At 50.1% G+C, this 26,381-nt stretch overlaps 7 protein-coding genes across 7 annotated transcripts, besides 1 other annotated feature; all 7 read right to left on the bottom strand.

Moving 5' to 3' along the window:
* Positions 1-406: 406 nt before the first annotated feature.
* Positions 407-5,572, bottom strand: FPSE_01604 (uncharacterized protein; the record flags this gene model as incomplete). The annotated part of the gene is made up of 2 exons (XM_009254724.1): positions 407-5,163; positions 5,437-5,572. 2 exons carry the CDS (start codon positions 5,570-5,572, stop codon positions 407-409), a joined length of 4,893 nt encoding a protein of 1,630 aa, XP_009252999.1.
* Positions 5,573-6,754: 1,182 nt separating this feature from the next.
* On the bottom strand, positions 6,755-7,551 carry FPSE_01605 (uncharacterized protein; the record flags this gene model as incomplete). The annotated part of the gene is made up of 6 exons (XM_009254725.1): positions 6,755-6,886; positions 6,942-7,022; positions 7,074-7,219; positions 7,267-7,283; positions 7,334-7,444; positions 7,493-7,551. 6 exons carry the CDS (start codon positions 7,549-7,551, stop codon positions 6,755-6,757), a joined length of 546 nt encoding a protein of 181 aa, XP_009253000.1.
* Positions 7,552-7,948: 397 nt separating this feature from the next.
* Positions 7,949-9,724, bottom strand: FPSE_01606 (uncharacterized protein; the record flags this gene model as incomplete). Its single annotated transcript, XM_009254726.1, has 1 exon — positions 7,949-9,724. One exon carries the CDS (start codon positions 9,722-9,724, stop codon positions 7,949-7,951), a length of 1,776 nt encoding a protein of 591 aa, XP_009253001.1.
* A 1,223-nt stretch (positions 9,725-10,947) lies between these two features.
* On the bottom strand, positions 10,948-12,669 carry FPSE_01607 (uncharacterized protein; the record flags this gene model as incomplete). Its single annotated transcript, XM_009254727.1, has 1 exon — positions 10,948-12,669. One exon carries the CDS (start codon positions 12,667-12,669, stop codon positions 10,948-10,950), a length of 1,722 nt encoding a protein of 573 aa, XP_009253002.1.
* Positions 12,670-13,427: 758 nt separating this feature from the next.
* On the bottom strand, positions 13,428-15,800 carry FPSE_01608 (uncharacterized protein; the record flags this gene model as incomplete). The annotated part of the gene is made up of 6 exons (XM_009254728.1): positions 13,428-13,643; positions 13,693-13,780; positions 13,828-14,290; positions 14,351-14,698; positions 14,747-14,828; positions 14,889-15,800. 6 exons carry the CDS (start codon positions 15,798-15,800, stop codon positions 13,428-13,430), a joined length of 2,109 nt encoding a protein of 702 aa, XP_009253003.1.
* A 366-nt stretch (positions 15,801-16,166) lies between these two features.
* Positions 16,167-16,186: a microsatellite.
* Positions 16,187-20,533: 4,347 nt separating this feature from the next.
* FPSE_01609 (uncharacterized protein) lies at positions 20,534-21,721 on the bottom strand (the record flags this gene model as incomplete). The annotated part of the gene is made up of 3 exons (XM_009254729.1): positions 20,534-21,357; positions 21,420-21,553; positions 21,618-21,721. The coding sequence occupies 3 exons, from the start codon at positions 21,719-21,721 to the stop codon at positions 20,534-20,536; spliced, it is 1,062 nt and encodes a 353-aa protein (XP_009253004.1).
* A 1,136-nt stretch (positions 21,722-22,857) lies between these two features.
* FPSE_01610 (uncharacterized protein) lies at positions 22,858-25,377 on the bottom strand (the record flags this gene model as incomplete). The annotated part of the gene is made up of 1 exon (XM_009254730.1): positions 22,858-25,377. One exon carries the CDS (start codon positions 25,375-25,377, stop codon positions 22,858-22,860), a length of 2,520 nt encoding a protein of 839 aa, XP_009253005.1.
* Between the last annotated feature and the right edge of the window lie 1,004 nt (positions 25,378-26,381).

The raw sequence follows: 26,381 nt of genomic DNA, 5'->3' as shown, positions 1-26,381 counted from the left end.
CGCTTGTGCTCGATTTGGGCTTGGGCAGAGCCGAACTGCTTTTGTTTACCGTTTCTGCTTTTATTGCTACTTGTTGGTGGGTTATGAGATTTCTCCTATTTAGTTACATGGCGGTTGAATAGACGTGCGTGCACACATGGCCACTGTTAAGCGTCGCCATTTTGATATAAAGGAAAACTTGCTTGATTTTGCAATATACTACACATCTCGTGTTTCATCTGGTATCATCTATCATATCTTCTCAAAACCGGAGGACTAAAAACGAGATGCAACTCCAAGATCGCCGAACCTGCCATATCTCGCCATGCTTCCATGAACCCATTACAAGAATATACCGCTATCATATGAATAAAGTCCCACAAGAGACAAAGCCACCCGAACTTTTGAATATAATGCCCATACAAGCCTACTCTCTAAGTGCCTGTAGTGCTTGTGTCAATGACACTACCCTGAGGCTGCGACCCCTCTTGAGAGAAGTCGAAGTGTTGGTGACCGTGGGATTTAGATCATCCCGCCAGAACCGGAAAACCCGCTTGAGATCCCGAGGGATGCCCTCAAGTACGACTGTCGAGATGGGCACAAAAGGACGATCCTCCATGCCTGCAGCAAGAATGGCATATTCTTGAGCAAAGTCGAGAGCGTTGCGGAAGGATGAATATTGGGACTGAGCACGAGCGCCAACAATGATGTACATCTCAAAGAAAGCGTCAAGAACATAGATGTGTTGAGGGGAGAGGTCGTATTGGTTGAAGGGAGCGATCTCAAAGACCTGCTGGCGTGTCTCTGCATCTGAACAAAAGAGTCTGCTGCAGTACTTGGCGTAGTTAGGCTTGAGTCTCCAATGGTCGGCAGAGTGAGGCTTTGATCCTCCTTCAAAGAGCCCCCAGAATGACTCGGGCTCGTCGCCATCATCAACCTCGATCAACTCCCCAGTGAGAGTGAGCTCGATCGCAATGAGCTTGGCAGCGCTCAATTCTGTCACGTCGCATCCTCGTCCCTTCCAAATATAGGCCTTACCCTGACTTGTAATGACATAGACGAATCCTGCGCACAGGCTTGCTGTGGTCAAATCGCACTCATCAAAAGCGACCTGGCCCTGATAACGCCGACCGCAAAGCATATTGGGTGCTAGTGAATCGTATTTGTTGCTTGAGCCCCTTCTGACCAACACGACGCCACCGAGAGCTTGTAGAAACTCGGCAGTCTCCTTGCCCTGATGCATCTTGACCACCTTGCCGCTCAACGCCTTGGCTTCCTTCTGAACGAAGAGAAGCGCATCGTCAGCTGCAGACTCTGGTACTTGATCGCCAACCCAGAAGTAGAATTCCAATCGCTTCCATCCAGCTTCATTTGTAAAGCTGTGGGGAGCGATGTACATCTCTCGATCAAATAGTGTCCGCTCGTAGTGAGACGGCACTGGTGTCTTCTTGCCCTCGGCTGAGATTTGGAAAACCTGGAAACTGAGGCTCTGAATCTTGGTTGGTCCTGTTTGAGGTCGATTCATCAAAAGCTCCGCAGCGTCCACCTTGTACTCAGCCTTGTCGGGCTTTGGCCCAAAGAAGTCAGACAGCAAGCCCGCAACATCATTGCCCTGGCTGGGGGTTTTTGGTGGAGCGGCAGACGATGTTTGCTGGGCCTTGGGGGTTTGAGGCGCCTTGGGAGACTGGGGTTCTTTGCTAGGAGGTGTAGGCAGGGGGCGAGTAGCCACTCGAGACGGTGTCTTGTTGATTTGTAGAGGCGAAGAGTGTTCAGACTGAGGAAGAGGACGAGGGGATGCTTTGGGCGGAGGTGTCTGAAGAACAGCAGGCTCCGATCTGTCCAACGAAGGCTTTGCAGCGTGTGAAGGGGCTGGAGCTGCACCGCCAAACATGGCTCTGGCATTCTTCACGGATACGACTGGGTCGCTGTCGACTTTTATGGGGGATGATGGCTCAGGGTCTGGTAGTTGACGTTGAAACATCTTGACTGGAGATCGAGAACCTGTGCGTTGATGAGTTAACCGCACTGGTTCTTTGGCAGGTTCTGTATCGTTTGATGATGGCTCGGGCTCTGGTAATTGGAGCTGGAACATCTTGACTGGCGACCAAGAACCTGTGCGTTGATGAGTCAACCGGGCTGGTTCTTTGACAGGCTCTGTATCTTTCGATGATGGCTCAGGATCTGGTAGTTGACGTTGAAACATCTTGACTGGAGATCGAGAACCTGTGCGTTGATGAGTTAACCGCACGGGTTCTTTAACAGGCTCTTGTGTATCATTTGATGAGCGATCAAGGAACCGGGACATGCGGTTGGTATCAAGCTTCTTGGGTGAGCCGGGCTGTGGGCCGGAGTCGCCAGTTTTCTGAATCCTCAATGGGGAAGGATAGTCAGTTGGGGTAAATTCGGCTTTGGAGGATCGCTTAGAGGGGAGCGAGTTTCGGTCTTCACGAGTTGGAGGTCGCTGGGGTTCGGTTTCCTGAGGCTTAGCGATGGGTTTGGTGACAACAGGCTTTCTTTGAATAGCGGCTCTCGCGGCGACCTGTTGTTGAATAGAAAGAGGAGCAGAGGCAGACTCGACTTTCTCCGGGACGGCTTGTTTCATTGGTGTCTCCTTGGTAGGTTTGATAGGTTTTGGTGTAGTAACATTGGGCTTTTCCTGTGCAGGCTTTTGTTCAGTTGAAGCTCCGGAAGCAGCTGATGGGGCAGCTTTGGACGGCGCCTTTCTCCTAGGACCTCGAGCTCGACCCTTAGTCATATGTGTCAGTTGTGGCCCAGGAGTGGAGGGTTCCGTAACCGTTGCGCTGGCAGACCCCTTGGAATCGGATTCCTCAGGGCCCTTACCCCCGTTGGTAGCCATGGGAGGCGGTCCCCGTGCGAGCATACCAGCAAGGGCCGGGTTGAACCGCCCAGCAAGCTTACCTCCTATACCTCCTTGCAGTCTAGCGGGTGAGCTCGTTTCCTTGTGTAGGCCTGGTAAGCCCCGTGGCGCCTCCGGGTTCGCATTAGAATCGGTAACTACTCGCTTTAGACCCTCGTCAGCGGGTTCTGGGGCTGGTTTGGGAGCAGACTTGGGCGTGGAAAAGGTCTGGCTGTGCATCCTTTTGGGACCTGGTGTCGGCTTGGGCGAATCTGGCTTACTCGATGCAGGCGTTGACTTGACGTCAGCCACGGACTTTCTCCTGGCCATTTCGGCTCTCCTAGCGAGTCCTTCTGGGATTGGGGAATCGTTCGTGGGGGTGTTGCTCCGTGAGATGCCTTTGCCTTCGGATTGGACCTTCTTAAAGTCGTCCTTTTTCTTTAGAATAGCTTCCTTGAATTCGTCTACTCTCTCTGTCTTTTGCGGGCCTCCAGTTTGGTTCAGGGAAGCCTTGCCTCGGAGGATGTTATCCTTCAACATGTCAGGAGCCACGTAGTTTTGCGTCTTGGTTCTACGAAGAGTGCCAAAAACGTTCTTGAACTCAGGCTCTTGGCTCTTGGGCGTATCTGTGCCAGTTGGCCTGGGTCTCAAAGACTTGCGGAAATCGATTTTAGAAGGTACTTCCGACTTGGTCGTGGGCAAAGTTGAGGCAGGGTTTGTTTCCTTCGGGCTTATCGTCTCCTCCTTGGCGGGTTCCGGTGCCTTTTTCTCCTGCTCAGTAAGTTCTGGATCAGGGACAGGTTCAGAGTCGGGCTGGGTGATCTTTGCCTCGGTGGGAGTCTCAGGTTCGAGCTTGGGTGCGCCCTTAGGAAAGCCCAAGCTGTTGCCATGCATGCTAAGAGGTCGGTTGCCACCAGGAGGGGGAGAGTATATACCGCCAAGGCCCGTGGTGTTGGTCTTGGTCGCTGTTCCCATAGGAGTAGACCTCATAAGTCCTCCGATGCTAACTTGGTGCTTGTGAGAAATAGAACCTGGGCGAGGTCGAGTTCCCTCCGGAGCACCCGACTTGTTCTTGTTCAGCTCAGCCATCCATGCTGGCTGCGAGGAGCTAGACTTGTGGTGGGCCTTGTTTGGAGACTCGGGAGGTTTGTTCAAGGCGCTCTCAAGCCAGCTTGACTTTGTTGGACTCCACCTTCGGGGATCCATCGTCTTGGTTGGACTGAGAGGTAGGGCAGAGTCACCCAAAGTGGTGTCGACAGTAGGGGCAGGAGCAGAAGCCTTTGGTGTGACCTCGGTCTCAGACTCTCCATGTCGTGATGTTGGTCGGCTCGAGCCTGGCGTCGTCGCACCGGGTCCAGATCTGCTCTGTGGGCGGGTATTCAAAGACAGACCAGGACCTTGGCTCGATTGAATCGAATTGGCACGGTTGAGGGTAGGAGGGCTGGTAACACTCCATCGCTTGACACTGTCTGATCTCTTCATCATGGCGCTCTGGACAAAGCCACCCATACCCTTGGTTGGCGAATTGGATCGCGAATTGGACCGAGTGGGAGACAGGCGGCCTGGAGAGGTGTTTGAAAGAGACTTGTCTTCCCCAGCATCGAAAGCAGGAGGGTTAAGAGATGGAGGATTTACCAGCTTCATTTTGGTAGGCGTAGCAGGCTCTTCGGTAGGCTTCTCAGCAGGAGTGTCAATAGGCTTTTCAATAAGCTTCTCAACGGGCTTCTCAACAGGCGGGCTTGGCTTTTGTTGCTCGTCTGTCATGCCCGGCAATTGCGCCTTGACAGAAGCCATATCTAGGCGGTCTGTATCCTCAACCTGGTTCTTTCGGTAAGCAGCCGAGCTTGCCCCTCGGTCCGCCGTTTGGCGGAACCACGAAGGGTCCTTGGATCCTAGAGACTGTGCAATCTGATCCTTCGAAAAGGTTTCTTCGGTGGCTGACGCTGGAGCTGGTGTAGAATCATGCGACCCGATAAACGACCGTTGGGTCGCATTTTGGGTTGCGAGCATGCTTAACGGGCGGGTAGAGCCGCCGCGAGAGTTAGGCCTTCGCTGCCACGACAATGTAGAGTAACGGGTGGGTGTGGTCGCAGATTTGGTGTCGACGTCAGAGGGAGCTTCGTTCTCCTTGGTCGGTGAAGAGCTCAGATCCATAGAAGTGTCGGCTTTCGCCTCAGATTCTGCTGATCGTGACGCACTCTCGTCTCTCTGGTGCCTGGGAGAGTCGAGCTTCAATGCCTCTGTGAGGTGTATGCTGCGTCGACTCGACCGTGGCGAGGGAGTGTTTGCAGGAGATGACTTTTGTGGTGAGATGGATCGGGCACGTTCTGCAATGTCAGATGATGGTTAGCAAAAAAGGACACCATCAGCGTTTGTGTGATTTCAGCTGTCAACAATGTTCACGTAGCCATGGGCAGATGAGTAAATAGCTGCAGAAAAATGGAAAGTAAACAACGGGCGTACGACGGGAACCAGTTGGCCCGACAAATGGCAAAGGGAGCGCCATCAATGCAGCCAGCAAAAGCCTCCCCGAGAGGAAAGGAAAGTCAAGCGGCCGCATTGGATGGTTAAGCTCTTGTTTCTGTTTGGTTTTCTCTCACCTTCTCGACGAGCTTGCCTTTCTCGCTTTGCAGCCAAGTAGTCTTCGAGCTCACGAGCTCTCACTTCGTCTTCTTCGATCTGCTGACCGCGCAGGCGCTCGACCTGCTCGAGAAATTGGGAGACTTCGTCGGACATGGCTCTGGGTCCTTTGGGACATGACACGGAAGGGAGTGGATGTTCTAGAGTCTGGCGTCTCGGAGAAGGGAGGGGCACTTTTGGAGAACGGGCGTGAACAAATGCAGTGCAATCTCACGAGCAAGGTTGCAGTGAGTATTATAGAGTGTTTTTGTTTATCCTCCCAGAAGCAGAGCTAGCTTGGAGATGCTGTGCTTGGTGGTGGGAAGTTGAGGATGGAAACTGGGTCCGAGTCTGGATCAGGTCCAGGACAAGGATGGTATCATAGCTGTATGCGGTGGAAATTTCATGAGCCATATTTGACATCTGATTGGCTTGTGATCGCCCTCGGGTGTGAAGCCCACTGTAAGAGGGGAATTCAAGCAATGCTATAGTCCCTGTAACATTCAAGTCTCGGGGGCCTCGTTCCCGCTGCCAGACCAGAGCATCCACTAAGGTCAGGACGATTTGTGCCTGACCTAAACAAATAGATGCAACCAGCAACGAAGGGATATGTCTAAGAGTGATGCTGCAGATGAAGCTCGATCTCATGCAAAATGTGCATGAACTAGGACTATCATCTTGCTTGCATCATGCAGACTGATCGATACTAGGTTCGATTTAATTCAAAAGTCTCTAACGTAGATAGGTAGGAGGTGGTAACCTCACAAGCCGTCGGTATCGTGCGCCATAAACAAAACGTCATCCTTTGTTTACTTTCCCCCACGACGATCCACCACAACAACAAACCCATGCCAAACCATGATTTGAATTCGTTGAAACCTTGTCAGAACCAGTTTCGTATTATACATAGTTTATGCCTCAAACCATGTCATGTCGGTCCTTAGCTCATCTACAGATCAGAGGGATACGACCTTGTCAACAATGCGACAAAAGCTGCACACGGCGCTTAGCGATGCTCTCCCGCCCATCATCCTCGTCCGTCTTGTTCCCTGCTTCTTGGCTAAAGCTAATAGTTGGGCGTCGTTCGCGAACATTATCTCCAAGTCGGCAAGTACTATTGCGGGACGTTGCCCGGCGTAACGAGTCTATTACATCGGGTTTCAAGTTTCAACGTTTGGCTAGCTGCCTTATTTATGCATCCATATTTCACGCTTTGCGGCTGACTGCATGTTGATGTTTGCTTTTGTAAAGGACCTTTTGTTGGGAAGAAATCGTAGAGTTTAGTCCAACATTGTTTGTTCAGTAAAGGAATAGACGCTTCTTCGCCTCCTCCACTACCCATGATAGTCCCTCCTCGAGATTACTTCCGGTCATTGCACTGCACGGAAGGATGTTCCAGCGATGTGTTCGTATCGATTCCAGTTGCAGTTCCTAAAATCAACAGTGTAAGCTTGTTGTTGTTCGTTGTTCTCGTCCCGAAACATACCGTGAGAATCTCTGCTTCCGTCATGCATCCCTCAACATCTGTCTTGTTCGCAAATACGAGCAAGCTTGCCCCTGCAAGACGCTGTACCACTTGTCAGTAACTATCCGCCCGCTGTGGAATGGTGTCGCGCACCTCTTCCAAAAGTAGTCCTTGGAGCTCGTCTCTGCAGTCTTGAATGCGTAGACGGTCTGTTGCGTCAACAACCCATATCAGTGCATCTGTCTTTTCGAAATAGTTTCTCCAGTACGATCGCAGCGTCTTCTGACCGCCCACGTCCCCTGAGAAGTCAGCACATGTAAACTTTCTGAATCTCTGGGAAACACACATATGTTGAGCTTGTACCTATCAAATGTTAGCGGGGGTTTGGTGTCAGAAACGGAATATCTCCATACCCTAGGTAGTCAATGGTCTTGATAATGAAACCTAGCGTTGGGCTGACAGTATTGACATCTTCTCCCATGAGCTTCTTTACAATCGTCGTCTTTCCTGCATTGTCGAGCCCACTGTGCCAGGTCAGTCTTATTCTATACTGGTATGAATGACATTCTCACAGCATCAGGATTCGCATCTCCTTGTCCTTGAGCCGGGCTTTTCGCAGGATTGATAGCATTTTGATGTGTCGGTTTCTTGTAAAGTGTCTGCAGGGAAAATGATTCGATATTTAATTTTCCTCTACTTTTGGTCATAAATTTCGGTCTGATGGGTTTCTGTCACATCGGTGTACTATGGACGTCGTTGAAATCAAGTGCCTGCGGCTTTCGTCCACGTGATTGGTGCTCATTGGAACATCCCCTTCTGCTTCACAAAGTTCAAGTGCACCATACCATGATGTTAACCCGTATTTTAGACTAAACACAGCTATGCTTGCTCCTATCATTATTTTACACTTGCGTATTCCATTGACTGATCCCAGATTCAAAGACCCAAACCAGACCAGGGAGCAAAAAGTACCATGACAGAGTCTAAACGGCTCGATTCCTCAAGCATTCGCACAATCCTGCACATCATTAAACATCCTCCGGAATTTCGTCAATCTCAAATGGCGTGCGTACTTCCAGCTCCCACACATTCAAATCCTTCCAGACGCCTGCTTCTTTTCCATGTTTGGCAGCGTTTTTGAAGTGCGCTGCCCACTCGAAATCAAACTTCTTGAGAAGGTGTCGAATGATTTCAACCTCGGGGTCATTCTTTCCAGTGGAAAAAAACTCTGCATAGACCTTGTTGTACTTGCGGAGGTTGTGTGCAGATACATACTCGTAAGTCTGTTGAGTTTCCGCGCAGTCCCAGTTGTATTCAATCTCGGAACGGTGATAGATGTTCACGCATGACAAGACCTTGTCGAGGAGAGCCGTACCAATAAGTTTTTTGCGATGCTGCGGATGAACAATCACTTTAATGTTACCAGAGAAGCGGGAACCGCGAAAGGCGCTGTCCAGAAAGCCCTGCTGCGCATCAGTGATGACAGCAAACCCGAGAACAGTCGGCTGCGATGCCTCGCGGGACTTCTTGAACTTGAGGAATTCCTGGTATTCGTCCTCTTCGGCCTTAGACCAGTTGGTACGATCGGGAATTCGTCCTGGTGAAGGGATAGCGAGAATGAAGGGCCGGCGCTTTTGACGGCACGCGTTGTAAAGAGTTGCAATGTGACTGTGGTCAATCTTGGGAAGATAAACCTGAGAGCTCTGTCCCTGTTGACGCTCCAAGTTGATAATGTCTGCAATAGCCTGGAAGTCTTTGGTCTCAACCGGTCGAATAGTGCAGGCGGCATCAGGAACCTTTTCCTCCTTAAAGGTTGGGTTTGCATACCTCTCCTCTTGCTCTCTTTGTTCAATCTCTTTCTTTATAACGTCTCGGCGAGCTATCTCCCTCATGATGCGCTCTTGAGAAGTGAGTTGCGTTCGGCGCCAGTCGTATTTTGCCTGGCCATCCATTTGCAATTTGATGTATCGGACTGGCTCAATAAGACCTCCAGTCTCAGTGTTAATATCGCATTCATCGGTGCGCGGATCTCGGTTTTTTGTGATAAGAGGGACTATGGGGTAGTCCTCCATATTGCTTCTCCAAGTATTGATGGCCGCAGCTGAAAAGATTCGAGCGTGAGGGTCGATTTTGTCATCGCGATCCTGAAGTGTCTCGCTTGGGCCCCATGTACCCTCTGCATTGGGCGGCTGGTTCTCCTTCTCGTCTGGGGATACAGGGAAACCGCTCAAGACTAGGGAGGCAGTGCTGAAAGAAGGTCGTCGATTCATGCCTGATACAGATCTAAGAGCCTCAATGATGTGTAGAGGTGCTGGCAGCGGAGCACCTTGCACATCAGTTGATGCGCTCGAGCGCGCCATTTCCCTCGGGGAATTCCAGGTGCCTTTAGAGCTATTTTCTAGCTCAAGTGATTCTTGAGAGCCCATGCTCACTGATAGTTGTTGAGAAAGACGTTCTCCTGCCACGGGAAGCGCTTGCGAGTGGTGAGATGGAGGCGCCGCTTCAGTAGGTACTTGCTTCTGAGGTACGCGAACCAATTCCAAGTTTGTTCGCTGGTGCGGAAGTTTGTCGGTTGTCTTTGCAGGTGCGGGCTGTTTAGGAAGGAAATCGGTCGATTCTCCCGATGCTTGTCGAGCGTTTTGCAATCGACTCTTCACAACATCGCTGGGGAATAGCTGCTGCCGAGGAGTGTCTACGTTGAGAGCTTGCCGCATTCCCTGGACTCGCATGAGTGATCTGGAGAGGTTAGGTGAGGGGGTGTTCTCCTTCCCAGCACCGCTAGAGCTGGGAGGAGCCCACGACATGATGTATGAAGCGCACTGTATTATGTTAGGGCATGCCGAAAATAGGGGCGGTCTCAAATCTCAAAGACGAACCTGCGGATGGTCTGTGTTGGCGAGTTACACTCCTCGGAGACGGGAACTGGCAGAGCCAACAGACGATAACGGGATCTAGCAGATGAGATAATAGGCAAAGAAAACACCTTACCGCGCACGCAGAAAAGAAAGCCGAAGTGCTTAGCTTGCTGTGCGAGTGTGAAAGGATATGCACAGTTGGTGTTGAGAAATCATACACTTGTTTACTCAGTGCGAGTCAGAGATTAGGGAAACTCGCTTGCTTCCGTTGCTGTGTGAAGTATTAGGCAACAAAAGCCCACATACAGTGAATTACACAGCCTTAGGCAGGTCGAAGAGGAAAGAAAGGGGCAGAAGGTTGATAACTCTTGCCTGCTCCTGCCACCCGTCAGGCAATGGCAGCTTCCTCTGCTCCAGTCAGCTTTAAAGCCGCTATTGCACTAAACCACAGTCAATAGACTTGATGTAGTGCCTACATATTCATTACAAGTCAGTTATTTATTTTGCAGTCTAGAATATATCACTTATGGGTGTGTGCATACCTACCTGCCCAGGTAAGGGGCACTCTAGTGCAGAGCTGGTTTTCAGCGTAATAGATACAGGCTACTGAGAAGTATTATTACTGATTGATAATATATGATATGCTAGTAAGCTATCCTTAGTAAGAAAACAGTAATACTACTAACCGTAATGTAATAGAATTTTACAATAGGACAATATATAATCTCTTCAGTTTATTATGCAGTGTTTTATTGAGGCTGTTATTAGACTGTTAGAGATAATATTACTGTTAGGTCTGTAGATGTCTATCTCTTTTTGGATCGACAAAGGACGTCACAGATATAAAGAGACTAGACAAATCTGAAAAAAAAAAATCACAAAGAGGTAAGCAAACAATGCCTTTGTTCTACAGCTGTCCTGACCCAGACCTACTCAGGTAAGCAGTCGGTGTGAAGTCGATGCACTCAACTCGGACGGCATTACTCATCAAGGAAAACTACGAGATGGAAACAAAGAATCGAAAATGACAAAGTAAATTCAATTGACAAAGCAAATCTGTTTAGCAAGGCTCTGCTGTGTCCTCCTATCTAATGTGCTCCTAGGGTATATCCTTCTAAACAATGTTGCGATCTAAACACAACCCAAACTCCGCGTGAAGGAACACTCCTCCACTACTCTTCGTCTTCATGCTCCTGCAAACGATCTCTGTCTTGCCGCAACTCATCCCAGAGGTTCTTGTCTCGCTGGTCATGAGCCGGCAAGCGTGACCGTCCCGTTGGAGCTCTGTGAGAATTTCGCATTGGACTCCTCAGGGGAATGGTCGGAGGCGCCAAGCTTTGCTGAGAACGTCGGAAGCCGGGATGTTCAGAGTATACACTCGAAGCTACAGCAACCGAAGCAGTATCTGCATCCCGCCGAGTTTGTACTCGTGTTGGCGATGCTTCACGGAACTCAGACCCCGGATCGAAGCCCCATTTCTGACAAAACTCGAGGTGTGCTCGGTTATCAGCCAACGTGGTGAGGGCGGACTCGGCGTCGCTCCCCGTGTTTGGCGCGGCAGTGTGACGGCCTCTAGATTGACCTGCAACCATAGATTGTGGAGGAGAGAATACTGAGACATCCTCCCAGACTGATTCCGCAACATCGCCACCAGAATTACTGTCAGGCGGGGTGGGCTCTCCATGCTTGCTGGCCAAGTTGAGCGGTGCTGGAACAGCACTTGCATTGCTAAAAAGAGAGTCTGCATCGCTTTTGGGCTTTGGCTCGACATCTCTCTGCAGCCGGTCGCCCACCTGCGCCATTGCATCCTGTGCATAGTCGCGGACGGCAGGGTGCATGTCCATCTCAAACATTTCTCGACGCTTAGCTTCTGTCACGCCTTGTCTCTGCATTTGGCAGTCCAAGTAGATCGATGCTTGGCAGTTTTCGTCTTCGTCCATCCACTGTTGCTCGTCGTCGTCAAACTGGCTACTATAGTGGCCTGAGTCCTGGAAATGGCTGTCCTCGTGGGATTCTCTTCCTTGATGGCTGTGGGTTTCATCTACTTCGAATGATCTCGAATCTACAGGACGACTTGGCCTTGACGGAGCCCCTTTTCGGCGGGAATGCCGGCGGCGCTCCCTCTTGGCAGCGGCAATAACCGCATCCAATTTGTCAAGTTCCTCGCGAATTTCCATACTTTCTGTCATGGCAGCCCTGCGAACGTCAGCTTTGAAGTGCCCAATCCAGGACTCCACCACTCGGAGCAATCTGGGCATTTGGCGGCGTTGTTCAACATGACGGTCGCGCCGTCCAATCATGGAGGCTCGGAGGTAGGCCAGCGCGTGAGGTCTGCCTCCGATGACCGCCATGATGCATGCCTCGCACTTGCTCCGGACTTTGTTCTGGTTTGGCGAGACGCGTTCATAGCCAAAGGCGGCGTTGAACGCATCTCGACTCATCCAGAGACCAGTCATGGCGTCGATGCGATCGAGCCATTGGGTAATAGGAACAGGGAGAGTGTTGCGTCGGCGCCATTCACGATATCGGTGAATACGTACAGTACACTCAAGCATGATGAGGTCCATCAAACGTCGGATCAGCTTGGGATCGAGGTCGCGATGGAACTCACAAAGGCAAGCCGTTGATCTTCCATCGTTCACATGCCTGGGTGTGAGGGCCAGATTCTCCAATCCAGAGGACAACCGCTTCCAAATGTTCTTCGAGCGGCGGCTAGACTTGTCGAGTTGAGCTATGCCGTCGTATTGCGACTGCAGCCACTCTTGGTCCGGCATGACTATGTTGACGCCTTGGTCCATCCATAGCAGTTCCGTGAGTTGGTCGAGCTGGAGATCTGAAATATCACCGAGTGGAGTGTCGTCAAACTCCTCATCAGGGTTGTGGTTGTGTGCCATGGTGAAAACTGTGGCACAAAAATGATGAAAATGCTTTTTGATTTCGCTGTTTTTTTTTCGCTGTAGCAAATAGAGTTTGTCTTTAGGTGTTGTCGAAAGTTTGTATAAATACCACTCCTTACTTCACTAGACAACCTCTTGCTTTATATAACCGCTTGGTAAGTGAACAGAAGCCCATCACGGTGGGTTGAACAACTCCAGCCTTTGTGAAAGACAATGCTTTGTTTGGTCCTCTCCGCTGTTAGAGAACCGAACACTTTGTATGTTCCGCACACCTACCTATGGCATATCGAGAACAGATTCGATATGGCCTAGGTGTGAAGCAGCAGCTCAAAGACATCACATGTAGGATTTGTGAATAAAGTGCGAATCCGTAAGTCGTCGATGGTGGTGACGCATAGTTCTCGTGGAACATGTCCGATTTTATTTGTTCTGACAAAGGGAACAAGAAATAGTATGCTTGTTTGCATATTGTTTGGGTCGAGATAGGCCCATCAACGCCTTTCGTTGAAATGCACATTCCTTCCAGTCATAGCGTTGCGTAAGATGCGAACCGCCATGATAACTCCCAGTATAAACAGAAAAGGTAACGAGAAAACGGCGGCTGTGGTACTAGAATACAAGAGCAAAATTGGGTTGGCGTCACACAGTCAATGCTATCCGCACGTCGATACCTATCCCTTCATCGCAACGCCATGGAAATCCAGAACTCCTTAATCATGCTCATATGTCGTTAGTGGGGTATCAGACGTATGTCATCAACTTCGGACATATTGGTTCCGTTGCTCTGACCGTATCCTCTCCTGGCGGATCTTAGCAGCCTCGGTACCATCGTCAGGCTGGGCCGTTTCCTTGAGCCAAGGATGTTGCAGAGCCTGCTTCGCAGTGATGCGGTGAGCAGGATCATACACAAAGATCTTCTGAAGCAGATCGACAAAGTTCTTGAGGAAAGGGTTATTTCCAGGAATGATGTGCTATTGTATGTTAGTGAGCTTCGTGATACTGGGACGAAAGGGTACCTACATCGAGGTGCTTCATGGCCTTGACAAACCGACGGGAGCCACGGGTTGTGTCGGGCGTAGGATAGTCAAGCTTGAGGCGTTTGAAATATCTGGTGAATGTAAGTATATGCTAGTCAGCAACTGAAGAGATACTTACTTGGAAGCAGCATTACCGCCATTTCGATTCGACATCTTGTTGACAGCTTGGACAAGATGGCTGTCGATCCGTGATCCAACTACCGCCTCCATCATTGCCAGATGTTCGAGATTATCATGCGTCTGGAAGAGAGCATCACCCGTAAAGAACTCAACCAAGATGCATCCTATGCTCCAGATATCGCAGGGGAATGACCATCCCAGACCCAGGATGATCTCTGGGGCTCGATAGTGGCGTGTGGATACCACCGAGGAGTGGTACTCGTCTTGGAAGGTAGCAGAGCCAAAATCGATTAACCGAATCTCAGTATCGAGTAGCACACGGCGTTGTGTGGCCTGGCGGTTAATGGTGGTAGAAGAAGATGGGATCTTGCGGTTATAGGTAAAGGTCTGATAAGCGTGATCGCAGAGCAAGATGTTCTCAGGCTTCAAATCTGTATGGATTAAATTGAGATCGTGCAAAACTGCAAAAAGTCAGCACACTGTCACTAAAACTCGCTATTTTTTATTTTATTTTTACTCACAGGCAACGCTGGTGAAGAGTTGGCGCGCGAAGCTTTGAATCTGGCTGTTAGGGAATGGAACAAAGCCGTTGCCCTTGAGAAAGTCAAAGACACTTTGGTCAAGCAAGTCCATGACGATACAGATGTGGCCGCGGTAATCAAAACAGTCTCGGAGATGGATACATCGGTTACGGTTCTCCTCGTCGTTTCGTTTGAGGGTCTCAAGAACGCGAAGTTCAATTCTGGAGGCATCTCTGTATTTCTGGACTGACCGAATGATTTTGACGGCCACAGCTTTGTTGTGTTTTCGGTCGCGGGCTTCAACAACTTTGCCAAAGGTTCCTTGGCCCAAGAGGCGGACAATTTGGTCTATCAAGACATTAGCAGGAAAAAGAGACAAACACGATTGTAGCTTACATTTATCTGTGAGCTCGGCTTCAGGAATAACAATGTAATGACCATCGTCGTCATCAACCTTGACGTTCTTGTTGTAATGTCGCTATCAAATTGTGTCAATAAACCATCGCTGAATTTGAATTAATGTGGAGAAAAGACTCACGTCATGGATAACCTGAACATTTACCTCACCAGCCTTCTTGGGAGGGTAAGGTGGAGGCTTGTATGTGAAGATATCTCCAAGGCCATCAACGTCGCGACGCTTGGCCTCGTTAGCCACCTGCTGGCGGGTGCGCTTTCGCTTAAGGGGAGCCGCGGCGTCCTCATATTGACCGTTGGACGAGAGTGAAGTTGGGGCCGTGGTATTGACACCAGAATTGGTACGGTCACTACTCGAATTGGAGGAGCCAGCGGGTGTTGTAATCTGCGCCGGCGTGTTGTTTTTTGATTCGAGGTATTTGATGTGGTAGCCCGAGGCCTGTACAGTGCCAGTCTCTTCGTTTTGTCTCCTCTTCTTGGCCGCCAGGCGGTTCGTGGTGTCGTTGGGCGCGACAACAGTGCTGTTTGTAATTTTCCGGCTGGTATTCGCTTCAGGCTCAGGCGTATCATCAATAACAATGATTTCCTTGGGAAGGCCGTTTTTATAAAAAGTATTCCAATCGGGTTCGCGGGAACGGCGACGCTTTCTCGAAGGCTCTGCGTGAGAAGCAGGAGCAGTCTCAGGCATGGTTGCGGTCGAATAACCCGCGTCGTGTCGCGGGCTGGGTTCCTGGGCGTGATGTGCAGAGCGAGAGGTTGACGAGTGCGTCAGGCCTATGCCATTCGATGCCGTGGAAGAGTATGCCAAAGGCGAAAGTTGGTACGGAGGAGGCAGAATGGCACTGTGGGAGGGCGAGACAGCTGAAGAGACCGGAGGAGGCAGAATGTTCTGATTCGAAGCAGTCGAACGATAGGAAGCGCTGGGGTTTGGCTGGTACGGCTGATGATGCGAGTGCGAATGTGCGTAGGATTGAGGATAATGGTGAGGATGGTGGTAGTGTGGAAGCGTGGCCGTGGCCGTAGTAGGTGTTGACATGATGATGGGGGAGAAGCCCAAAGCCGCCCAGGGCTCAAATGCAGAGGAAGTAGGTAGCGATCACGAAAAACAAAATTGAGGTATATGCGAGCAGGCCGTGACGGGATCGAACGGTACAGGAGACCGTACAAATCGTCGAGTCGATTCGCAGTAAGTAAAGGTTTTCTCCAGACTCATGAATCAACAGGTGAGTGCGTCGTTGAAGGAAAAGAAGAGGAGAAGCAATGAGCGAAGAGAGGCGAGATAGAACGGGGAAGGGGACCCGGGGGCGTCCCTTCCAGGTTAGTGGTTTTGGCTTGGTGTACGATGGTTATGGTGGTGACGGGAGGTGGAGGTGCGCCCGGGAGAATGAGAGGCAGTTTTAGAGGCTGGGCTGGGCTGGGCTGTGATGAGATGATGGAGATGGAGATGACCACCCAGTGGAAGGCTCAGCAGTATCAGAATGTGTTTAGGGGGGACGGCTCAGTGGGTTGACACCTAAAGACACTGTGGGTGGGCCCTGTAGTCAATGTTTTGTGCGGAAGCTCAGGGCTGTGTCGGCGTCGCGCTCGATCTTGCTTTTTGTCTCTCAGCTACCGCCAACTGAGTGTGGGGATAAAGGAAGCGGCGAGGGCAATAACAAGAAGGAAAATGAGCATCGGTTGAGTGGAGTGACTTCAATCACAAATCTGCCCCAAGCTCGGTTGAAGGCGTCACGGGCATGTCTTGGAAAAAGGCGTTGGCCGTAGGTTACTGGGTGGCCGGGGGAGTGCTGGGACAGACTAGAGGGGATCCATTCGGGGTGACGTTGATTCAGATAAAACATTCGCTTCTGAGTGAGTACATTCTACAAGGCGGTGACGTCTAGCGATAGGAGGTATTTTGAGCGTCATCCTCCAACAGAACCCCATTCGGGTGTGGATTTGTCATTTGTCACTCAGGTTGGTGTTGCTGTCCATTCGGGTTCGGTTTTGGAGTCAAGACAACAACGTGGAATCCGTGGAATTTACAGAAGTACATTGGTGTGTGGCGGCGTTGCGATCCAGCCTACGATGGGAAGGAGGGTGATCAGTTAAGGGTACCTTTAGTTTAGTCCTATTACTGGAAGAAGATCAAGAAAACCAGGGTCCATGAAGGGTCGTTTTGGGGAAAATGGCCGAGTGAGCGAGGTGAGGCAAGATAGGCATATTCAGGATGGGACACTGTAGAAAGCCAACGCTTCAGTATAGCGAGTAGACACGACTACAGTAAAGTCCATGCAAAGGTGTATCTCATGTAAACAATATTGTCAATCAATTCAAGTGTACAGAGTAGGAATATCCCATCAAAACCAAACCTCCCAACGCAAGGCTTTTGAGCTGTATGCAATATCGCTAGGCTGTCTTACTCTTGAAAAGAAGGTCGTTCAAAGGGCGGGCAGGGACCAACGTGTGACGTGCCCAAATAGACGCATATTACAGTGCACAGTACCCACTGCATCCGCCGTGTAGAAGGATTCATAGAGGTAGAAAATACTCACCAACATCTCGAATGAGAGACTATTTACCTGGTAAAGTTTAGAGTCTGGTACATTCATCAACATCAGATAATAGTTCCACGTCTCATCAATTTAACTCGTCTAAATTACTGCCTTGTTTCTGCCAATTCCAAGGCTCTTATCGTGTCATGATAGTAGGAGAGGATGACCTGAAAGGAGGGCCCGTTTCGTGACTGATGCCGCAGGTACAAAGACGTTGCTGACCCGCAGGTACCGTCTTCGGATCACTTGTTTGTTTTAGTCCAAATCTGCACGCCATGGTACCTCAAAGGTTTCATGATAGGAGTACCGTCCGCTCCCTCCTTCCTCTAACTTTTAGACTGACAGTTCTGCCCCAACCAAAAGAAAAAGAAAAGAAAAAAACACAATGCGCCTTGACCCTCGCTTACCGTTATCCTTTCACTTGTTGCGTTCCAGAACTCATGTTACACTTCATATAGAGTTAGATTGAGTTTTTCAATTTAAGAGAGCTCATACAAAACACGGCGGACAAAAGGCTACGCTGCAATATGCTCGATATACGTCATGAGGCCCATTCACGGGCAGGAACGCCAAAGCTGAACACGACCCTACAGAAACACAAATCCACACACGACTAGAAACATGTACCTTGCCTAGTATCGATCTCAAATCAGAACGTGAACAATCATCTTGTCTCCTTTTCATCCATTTAGAATTTCACTTGATTCTCGATGGATCTTTTTTCATTGCGGTAAAGTCAGGAACGCATTGCCAAATATGCTTCGGTTCGCCCGTTGGTACCTCTCCGCGGCTTGAAAGAAAGTTCAACTTTCATCGTCTGGACGAGTCTAGCTAGGCACTGTATCTACCACATTTCGCCCCAGGGCAGGGTGACGCCGGTAGTGGGCCTTGGCCAACCCTCGACGATTTGGCAACCCCGTGCCTTGTACGTTCCGTCTTGAATTGCTCTGTTCTGTGTTGTATTCGTGGGTACATGGTTATTGTTCGCTCACTCTTCATATCAGGTGGGTTGGATCGACGCGTACAGTGGTGCTGACTGTCAAGATATGGTCCCTCAGTTTGTCTTGGTATTTGCTCACGACGGCTATTGAAAGCAACTATTAAGCCGTCAGCCGTCGCCCTTTTGAGACCCCAGACAACAAGGAACCCCACAATTGTAGAGAGGGCACCAGTCTGTCTCGAATGGATCCGGATTTGCGGCCGTCTTGGTTCCAGAGCTTCTCTGCACCCTTCAGCGACCAGTCAGTGAGCGGTCGTCTGGACTTCTGCCGACCCATTCGTTTGGGCTGACTGAGAAGCTCGGTCACCTCACGATCCTCGTCCGACATTATTCGTCGCAGCATTACCCTACAGCCAAACATCCAGCTTCTGTCTTGACCGATGCAACACTACCAAAACGTACGTTCAATCAAATCAAACCCAACTGTCAGTGCGAATAGTCTTCCATTGCAGGAGAAGCTTGGTCTTCTTTGCAGTTGCTCCGAGTGGAGATATTACATGAAGCTTGCAGTTGGTCGTTGTATTCACACATATGCATGCACGCATATTCGCCCATTTAACTGCCACTTAACAACTGGAGCGGCATGTGCCCATGTCACCCGGTAATGGATCCGCTTGTTATTGACCCCAGGCCGTTGGATTCTGGGGCTTCAGATGGGTCTCTAAACTCATACTCACATTTCCTCTACACAGCTCTATTACCAGATGTATCCGTACAATGCGAGCATTGTCGATTCTTCAGCGCTTAATACAAAGACCTACGCATCCGCATTTAGAACAGTAAAAACCAGTGACAGCCAGTGGGGGCATACTCCTGGTTCCTTGTGCGCCACGACCAACTGACGGGTCTGTCAGTTGACGATCCCCTATTGGCTGCCCTGGCTTCATTCTTCACTTGTTGGCGCTCAGTCGTCCCTGGAGTCGGTGCTTCTCCCGTGCACTTAACGATTCATCTGCCCGGACATTTGAATCGCAAGACTTATCGTTTGCAGCTGTTATGCCGTGCTATTCATAGCTTCACATGCTTGACGAATCCTTTAGGCAAATCCGAAATTGATGCAGGACCTCATACTCTTGAGTTCGTATAGCACAACGACTCATAGATGCTGTTGAGCTCGGCGTTTCCTGTTTAGCTTCAGGTTCAAACAGTCTCAGCAGTGGCCCCTTCCACGCAATCCAAGACGATTGACAGCCATACATGCCCCACTCAGAATCGTCACCAAACCTGACGTCTACGAGTTTCTTTCGACAGGTTAATTAGGTCATATCCTGCCATTTCGTGAGGGGCCTTTATACAAATGTTTATACAGTAAACACAGGCTTCCCTACAACTATTCGTCCTTGCACGATAACAACCAGTACAGAGAAGCTTCTGGATTTATCCATCTTCCATTTGCTCCAACCTGCGGTCCTGCCATTTCTGGCTTCATTCCTTCAATCGGCGAGAACACGTCGGCTTAGCACTTAGCCTAGGCTAGCCCTGTCGATCGGTGGCGAGAATCCTGACTACTCCCTCTCTCCTATACGAATAGAAGAACAAATAAGCCCTCGGCTGTTGGTGACAACAACGGTCTGATTTATCAAACTGTATCGTATTGCCCGTCTCGAATTTGGCGCCAAAGTTGACGCTATGAATGGATTTCCACGTTTCGATTACGAGTCTCGTTGCCTTGGTCTTGAGTTATTGTCAAATGTTCGTGATCGTCCCTTACGGCGATACGTTATTTGACAATGAGCATGTATCGGGAATCTCAGCCTTCTATTGGTATGCCCACGAGAAATTCTATTCTGATCACGAGTGTGGTCAAGATCTTGGGTGATATTCAGACAAGAGGACTACGAACAGTCCATGTTTAGATGCGTTATAAGTCCATTCTATAACTACTGATAATACAAGCGAGTCTAGCTCTATCGATTAACCGAGCCATCTAAGGGTTGAAGCAACCTTTTCTCCCTCGCATTCCGGTATACTCAGCTCTGATACGCAAGAACTCTTTATCTATCCCGTAAACGCCGTCCCTATTTGTGAACCATCTTTCATACCGTCAAAACAACGAGGAAGTATCTTTTGCTCATGTCTCTTCCGAGTGTTGGAATATCCTTGGCTTGTTTACCAAGCAGACTCAGGCTGCCGCAAGTCGTGGGCGAACCATCAGCTTGCACAGCGGTTGGGGTTATATTTCACTGTCCGATTACCAAGCTCAGCTCAGCCCAGGTGGTTAGGTCAAGCGGCCTTTTACAGACCACGGTTGAAAACAACCTTGCCATCCTTGCCTCCCTTGCCGTGGAATTCAGGCTCAAGCGATTCGGCGCTGACCTCCTGGTACTGGGGGAAAACAGCCAAAGCAAAGGGAAGAACGGCAAAGGAGGTGGCGGCGATAAGACCCAGGTTGATACCAAGGGGAATACCCTTGACCAGTGCTGGTCGAGCACGCACCCACTCCTTCTCCATGAGGTTCTTGTACCAGGCCTGCTTACTCTCGATATAGTATAGAACCATTGGGGGGAGAACCATGATGGGAGACGCAGTAAAGACTCGGCTAGCAGCGGTCTGGTATACAGCACGCTTGGCAGCAGATTGAGACTTGCCCAGCGAGGGAACATCTCGCTCCGACTTGCCTTCGGCGACGAGCTTCTGCTTGTCATCCTCGGACAGAACAGGTCGAACATCGATACCCTTGACGATCTCGTCGCGGCGCATGAGATAAGTGTTGAGACCGGCAGCTGTAGCGACGGCCGCGAAAGGAATGAGTCTACCGAGGATGGCGCGGGTGGAGGGTGTTACGTTGAGTCGAGGAACAATAGCGTTGAGACCGAGAGCAACAGAGCAAGAAGCTCCAACAGCTGAGAGGTAAGACTTGACCAAGACAGAAGTCGACATGGGAGACGACTTGTTACTGTTGGCGGTGTTGAATGCGACGTTGAGAGACTGATTGAAGACTTGCCATCCCACAATGCCAACCGTTCCCATGCCGGGCTGGAGCATACCGGCGGTGACGACGAGATTGGTAAAGACATAGCAGGACATTCGGAAGGGGAAGAAGATGGGTTCGCCGGTATCTGTTGTACGGTGTCTCGTCAGCTGTGTTACGATCACACATGTCTGCCAGGGCCATATATACCAGGGTGCAGTGTAGAGTCGACCACCTTCTTCGCATGCCACAATGCTGGCGACATGTGCTCGACCTTGCCAGTCTTGTAATCCGTCACCAACTTCTTGGCCGCCTCGAGTCCGGTCTTGCCTGCGAGAAGGGTCCTGGAGATAGCGCCAGCTCGGTCAGCTCATGATACTGAAACGGAAGCGCAGCAATTGGACTTACGAGGGGTCTGTGATGCCCATTGTATGGCGCACCCGTCCCATATATGTTCCGAGATCATGCTGGGAAGCGGGGAGTTCCCGCGAGCCAGGTAGCGAGGCCGACATGCTGCGTATCTTATCGTCTATAGATTTCGACGGAGTCTTTGTCGAGGTCGAGATAACGGGAGAGGGGTTGCTCGCGAGCAAGAGGATAACCGACAAACGTGAGACGACAAAGATGAAGAAGCGAGCTTCCCCAAAGTAAATTGAAACAAAGGTCACTAATTGACCGCTAGAGGGGCTCCTGTGGACTAGAAATGCCCGAATGACCACCAACGTGGGACAAAAAAAATGCGTGGAGGGGAGGTTCTGAATAAACGCGATGATAAGCTAACGTAGCCGCACTCGAGGCCCGCTTTCGGAGTCGGCAGCTGGATCACTTTACGTACATGCAGACCCCGGCCCGGCCTACGGACGCGGATCGTGGGGTTGCATGTTGTACATGGTGCGAGTATCTGTATATCGGAAGCGATTCCGGTGATATGTTAGAATGGTTGTTTTATTTATCAATTGGCAGGCTGTAAAGTACGGCTGGTCAGGTAAAAGAGTAATCTTCAAAAAGGACAACTTATCCAACTTGAGGGCTCACTTATACCGGGCCGGCACCTGAACAAGAAAATATCAGGGACCAAAGATATCAAGTTAAGCAATCCACGAGCCGCGATTGGCGGGAGTTTCACACTGAGAGTCAATCAGTAGACGTAGCAAAAAGTGTACAAGCAACTGGCAAAAGAAAGATTCCAGCTGATTTTCGACCACGCCAGGATTCGAACCTGGAATCTCTAGAGGATACGGGTGCTGGAGAACCGAAATCTAGCGCCTTAGCCATTAGGCCACGCGGCCGGAATCTGAGTTTTGATAGGGTTTGAGGCACTATCGCTGCTCATGTTTGACGAATCACCGGTTCAAGCGGATTGGAAAAGTTGAACTTGTTTTCTATCTGCTTAGGCTCAATCATACTTGTAGAACTCATGGGGCGTTTATTGGTCCAGTTTGGTTCGAAATGTGTGGTGTTGAGATACTGGGTAGAATCGTGAGACAGTCAGTCACACAGGTGATACATCCGATCATAGAACTTGAACGATTGATTTGTTGCTCAGGCCGTGGGCCAGACCAGACAAACATCTTCACTTTCAATCAGGGCAGTTGCAATCAAAATCGTAGTAGTACAACGTCTATAATCGTTTGCTATTCTTACATACTTATTCGGAGGTGTTTGTCTTTACCAGTAGCTTAGCAACAGCAGGCTGGAAAGCAGCCGCCTTTCTAAAATCACCCAGCTTGACTTTCATGTGGTCAAACGCCATGAGAACATCACCATTATCGTCTCGCTTTTGTTCCTTGAGCGAGTCAGCCTTGACGTATCGTTGCGAGAAATGCGTCAGCAGCGTCTTCCTAGCCTTCATCTGCTTCGCAATGCCCAGGGCCTCGCCCATGGTGGAATGCATCTTCTTCTTAGCGTGGGATATCATGTCGTCGTCAAAAGTGCACTCGTGAACGAGAAGATGGGCGCCTTGGCATGTGGTGGCAAACTCAGTCGAGGGACGGCAATCACCCGAGTAGGCAATGCGCAAGCCAGAAGTGAGCTCCAGTTCCGTGGCCATCGCAAGCCAGCAGTGAGGAACGGGAATACGCGTTATGGCCTTGAGGCCAAAGGTGTCGTCCTTGAGCTCGTAACGTCCGTGGCCGCGCTTTGCGGTTGTGTCAGCCCCAGCATGGGGGAAGTGTAGTCGGTGAAAACCAATGTCCTCAACCTGGGACACCTCCTCTAAAAGGGCCTGGTATCGTGTTACACAAGATATAGCCAACTTTGCGTTACTGTCGTTGATAGTGTGCTCATACCAAGCTTTGATCAACATGGGAGTACCGAGGTGGTGGTCGGCGTGAAGATGGCTAATCACAATACACTTCAAGTCTCGCAGGATGTCTCCTGTTTCTTTCTCTCCAAAGAGACGTCGAATCTGGCCCAGGGTGCCCTCGCCGGCGTCGAGAAGGTAGTTGCCGATGCCAGGTACGCGAATCAGCGTGGATGAGACATTGCGGTACTTGCCCGGTATTGAAGAACCGGTACCAAGGGGAATGATCTCGGTATCTCGGTTGGGAATGTCCTTCTCGTCCTCTTCTAGCCTCCGTAGAAACTCAGGGTCCGAGATTTCTCGAGAGGCCTCCTCCACCAGCTTCATAATTTCAACATCTTCATTGACGGACTTGAACTGTTGCACTAGGTCTGGGAAGGGGACAACGCTTCCAACGTCGAATCTTAGACGGGGCATGAGGTTGATCTTGTTTCCAGTACGGCCAGACTGGACTTGTGGTCCAGAAGGCAGGACTCCCCTGACGTGGTTGTCAAAGTCGAGCAGACTGAATCTGTCACGGTCAATCACGCGTAACTTGGTCTGCAACTGGGCAGGCCCAGCAAGGGAGATCATGTTCGGGCATGTGTCTTTGGCACAGAAGAAATGCTTCAACGTCGGGTGCTCATCGACAAACTTTTGGATTCTAGCATCTCCTGCTAACCCAGGACCCAGGATCCAGTACACGGCAACAACGTCATCCATTAATGGGGAAGACCACTCTAGTCGCCCCATGAAAGAGTCAATAAGATCGTGCGATTCGATGTCAGCGACGATGAATCCATGACCGGGAATATCCGAGCCGACAACCATTTCAGGGGTCACAGTGACACCTGCCTCTGTTTCTATAGTTTGGCCCGCAATCAACTTCTTGTAATCGCCCACGGGTACTTTAAGCTCCTTGGCCTTTATCGCGTCGAATTTACCTCGACGAGGAAGACATTTGACAAGATAGCACATAGAGGTTCGACTATATACCGTGGGAGGCAACGGCCGGTGTGCTAAATTGGGATAGTTGAGGCGCAATTCTTCCGAATCCTCGGTAGTTGGAAGCTTCCACACGAATTCGTCCTTGTCCTCGAAATTGGCGTGACCGGGCCTGGGACCATTGTAAGGTTGAAAGTCACCATTTGAACGCCAAAAGAGTATATCGTCAGGCTTGACATTTCCCAGCTTGATAGGAATAACTGTGCCATTTCCCCGGACTGTGCCGTTGAACATGAGGTTTTCTACCAGGGAAGCGGCAAGTCCGTAATTTGAAAGAGTTGCAGGTTCTTTAAACTGTGGCTCCGAGTCGGGGGTACCTCCGGAGCCAGCACTTGAACGACGACGCTTCTTTGAGCTGCTGGGGCGCCCTTGTTGAATTGGGATCTTCCATACACGGATTGAATCATCTTCCCAGTCCGGCCTCAGGAGTTTGATGGAGTTAATGCGGGGATCCTCTCTGTGCTCATGTGTCTTGACAACAATGGGTTGCCGTAGAATGACTGGACGGCATGCGGCTAGAGTATGATTCAAGTTCTCGCCACCGTGAATGTGAAGAGCTTGAGGAGGAGACTCTTTGAACGCTGCCAGACCCCTCTCTCTCCTTCTTTGGTTCGTGATGGCTTCCTGCTCTTTGCTCGCATCCAGCACGCCGCCAACTGTAAGAACATAGCCAAAGAGACCTCCAACCTGCTGCCACGAGACAGTGCCGCTGAGAAAGACCTGCTCGGTTGGTCCCATACGAATCTTGCTACTCTGAAAGGCACGCTGAGTGCCTTCTTCAGGGCGTCCGAAGATGTATGCGCGCCTGTCGGTATGGACTAGAAGACAAGTGCCAGGACTGTCGACGGTCGGCGCAGACGCAATCTCTACTGTGGTAGACATCGCCAGTGCAAGTGCAGTGGTTTCGGAAGGCCTCTTGAACAAGTTGCGCCCGAGTAGACTGGAGCCACTCCGCCTGGAAACGAATGGCCCAGGTGAGGAGGGGCAGCGAGGTTGAATAGATAGCAATGATAGTCGGCTACAAGAAGAAAATAAATGCGAGAGGCGTCGACGGCCCCATGTCTGCATGAGAAAGATTGCTAGATGATGTCGGGAGGAAAATAAGCGTGATACAAAAGTTGCATCAACGGCTTATTTCATGGCTGGGATTTCTTTCCTTTGCATTGGTTGACTCGATGACTTTTTTTTTCTACATCACGGCCAATGACTCTTTGCACCTGCCGCGTTAACTAGTTCGCGCTGTCACATGCACAACTTTAATTGAGTGTTTATGTAAGCTGATTAGTTACCCGGTATCCGTGATTGCAGCATTTAAACAGGCAGCCGACAGTGTCACTCATAGGTTAGAGAAATACCACTAATTTATAGTAACTTGTGATATTAGCACTATTCACAAGAAGACAGAAATAACAACCAGCTAATAAGTATAAATGAGTCTATTTGTAATCCTAAGAACATAGAAATCCAACAAATAGAAAACGTGGGGTAGTCATTCAAGGCACTTGGACTCGGGCTATTAACAATCAAAAGTGAGTCTTTATCTGCCGACATATAAATCTTTTATTGCCGAGTTGGCGTGTTCGGATAAAGGAAATAGGTTTGATTCCTCAAAACCCCTCGGCTAACAGCATCTCAATGACTCGGCCGCCATACAATTCGCCGAAACAACGTCGCTACCTGACTCTGTATCAATGAGGTCACACAGCAGCTGTGGGGAAGACAATCCACCATGCTTTATCACACATTACAAACAGACTTAGCAACCTTACCAAGCCTGATAGAATACCCGGGGAAACCCCTCTTGCTGTCCTCCTTGACTGGGGACCATTGGAATCTCCGTAGTTTTAAACCACTCCCGTTCCCATGCATAGACTGAACCACCTCTT

Source organism: Fusarium pseudograminearum, chromosome 4 (assembly GCF_000303195.2).
Source record: "Fusarium pseudograminearum CS3096 chromosome 4, whole genome shotgun sequence".
Classification (NCBI taxonomy): Eukaryota; Fungi; Ascomycota; class Sordariomycetes; order Hypocreales; family Nectriaceae; genus Fusarium; species Fusarium pseudograminearum.
Note: the sequence above shows the minus strand (reverse complement) of the source record. Positions and strands in the feature narration are given on the sequence as shown.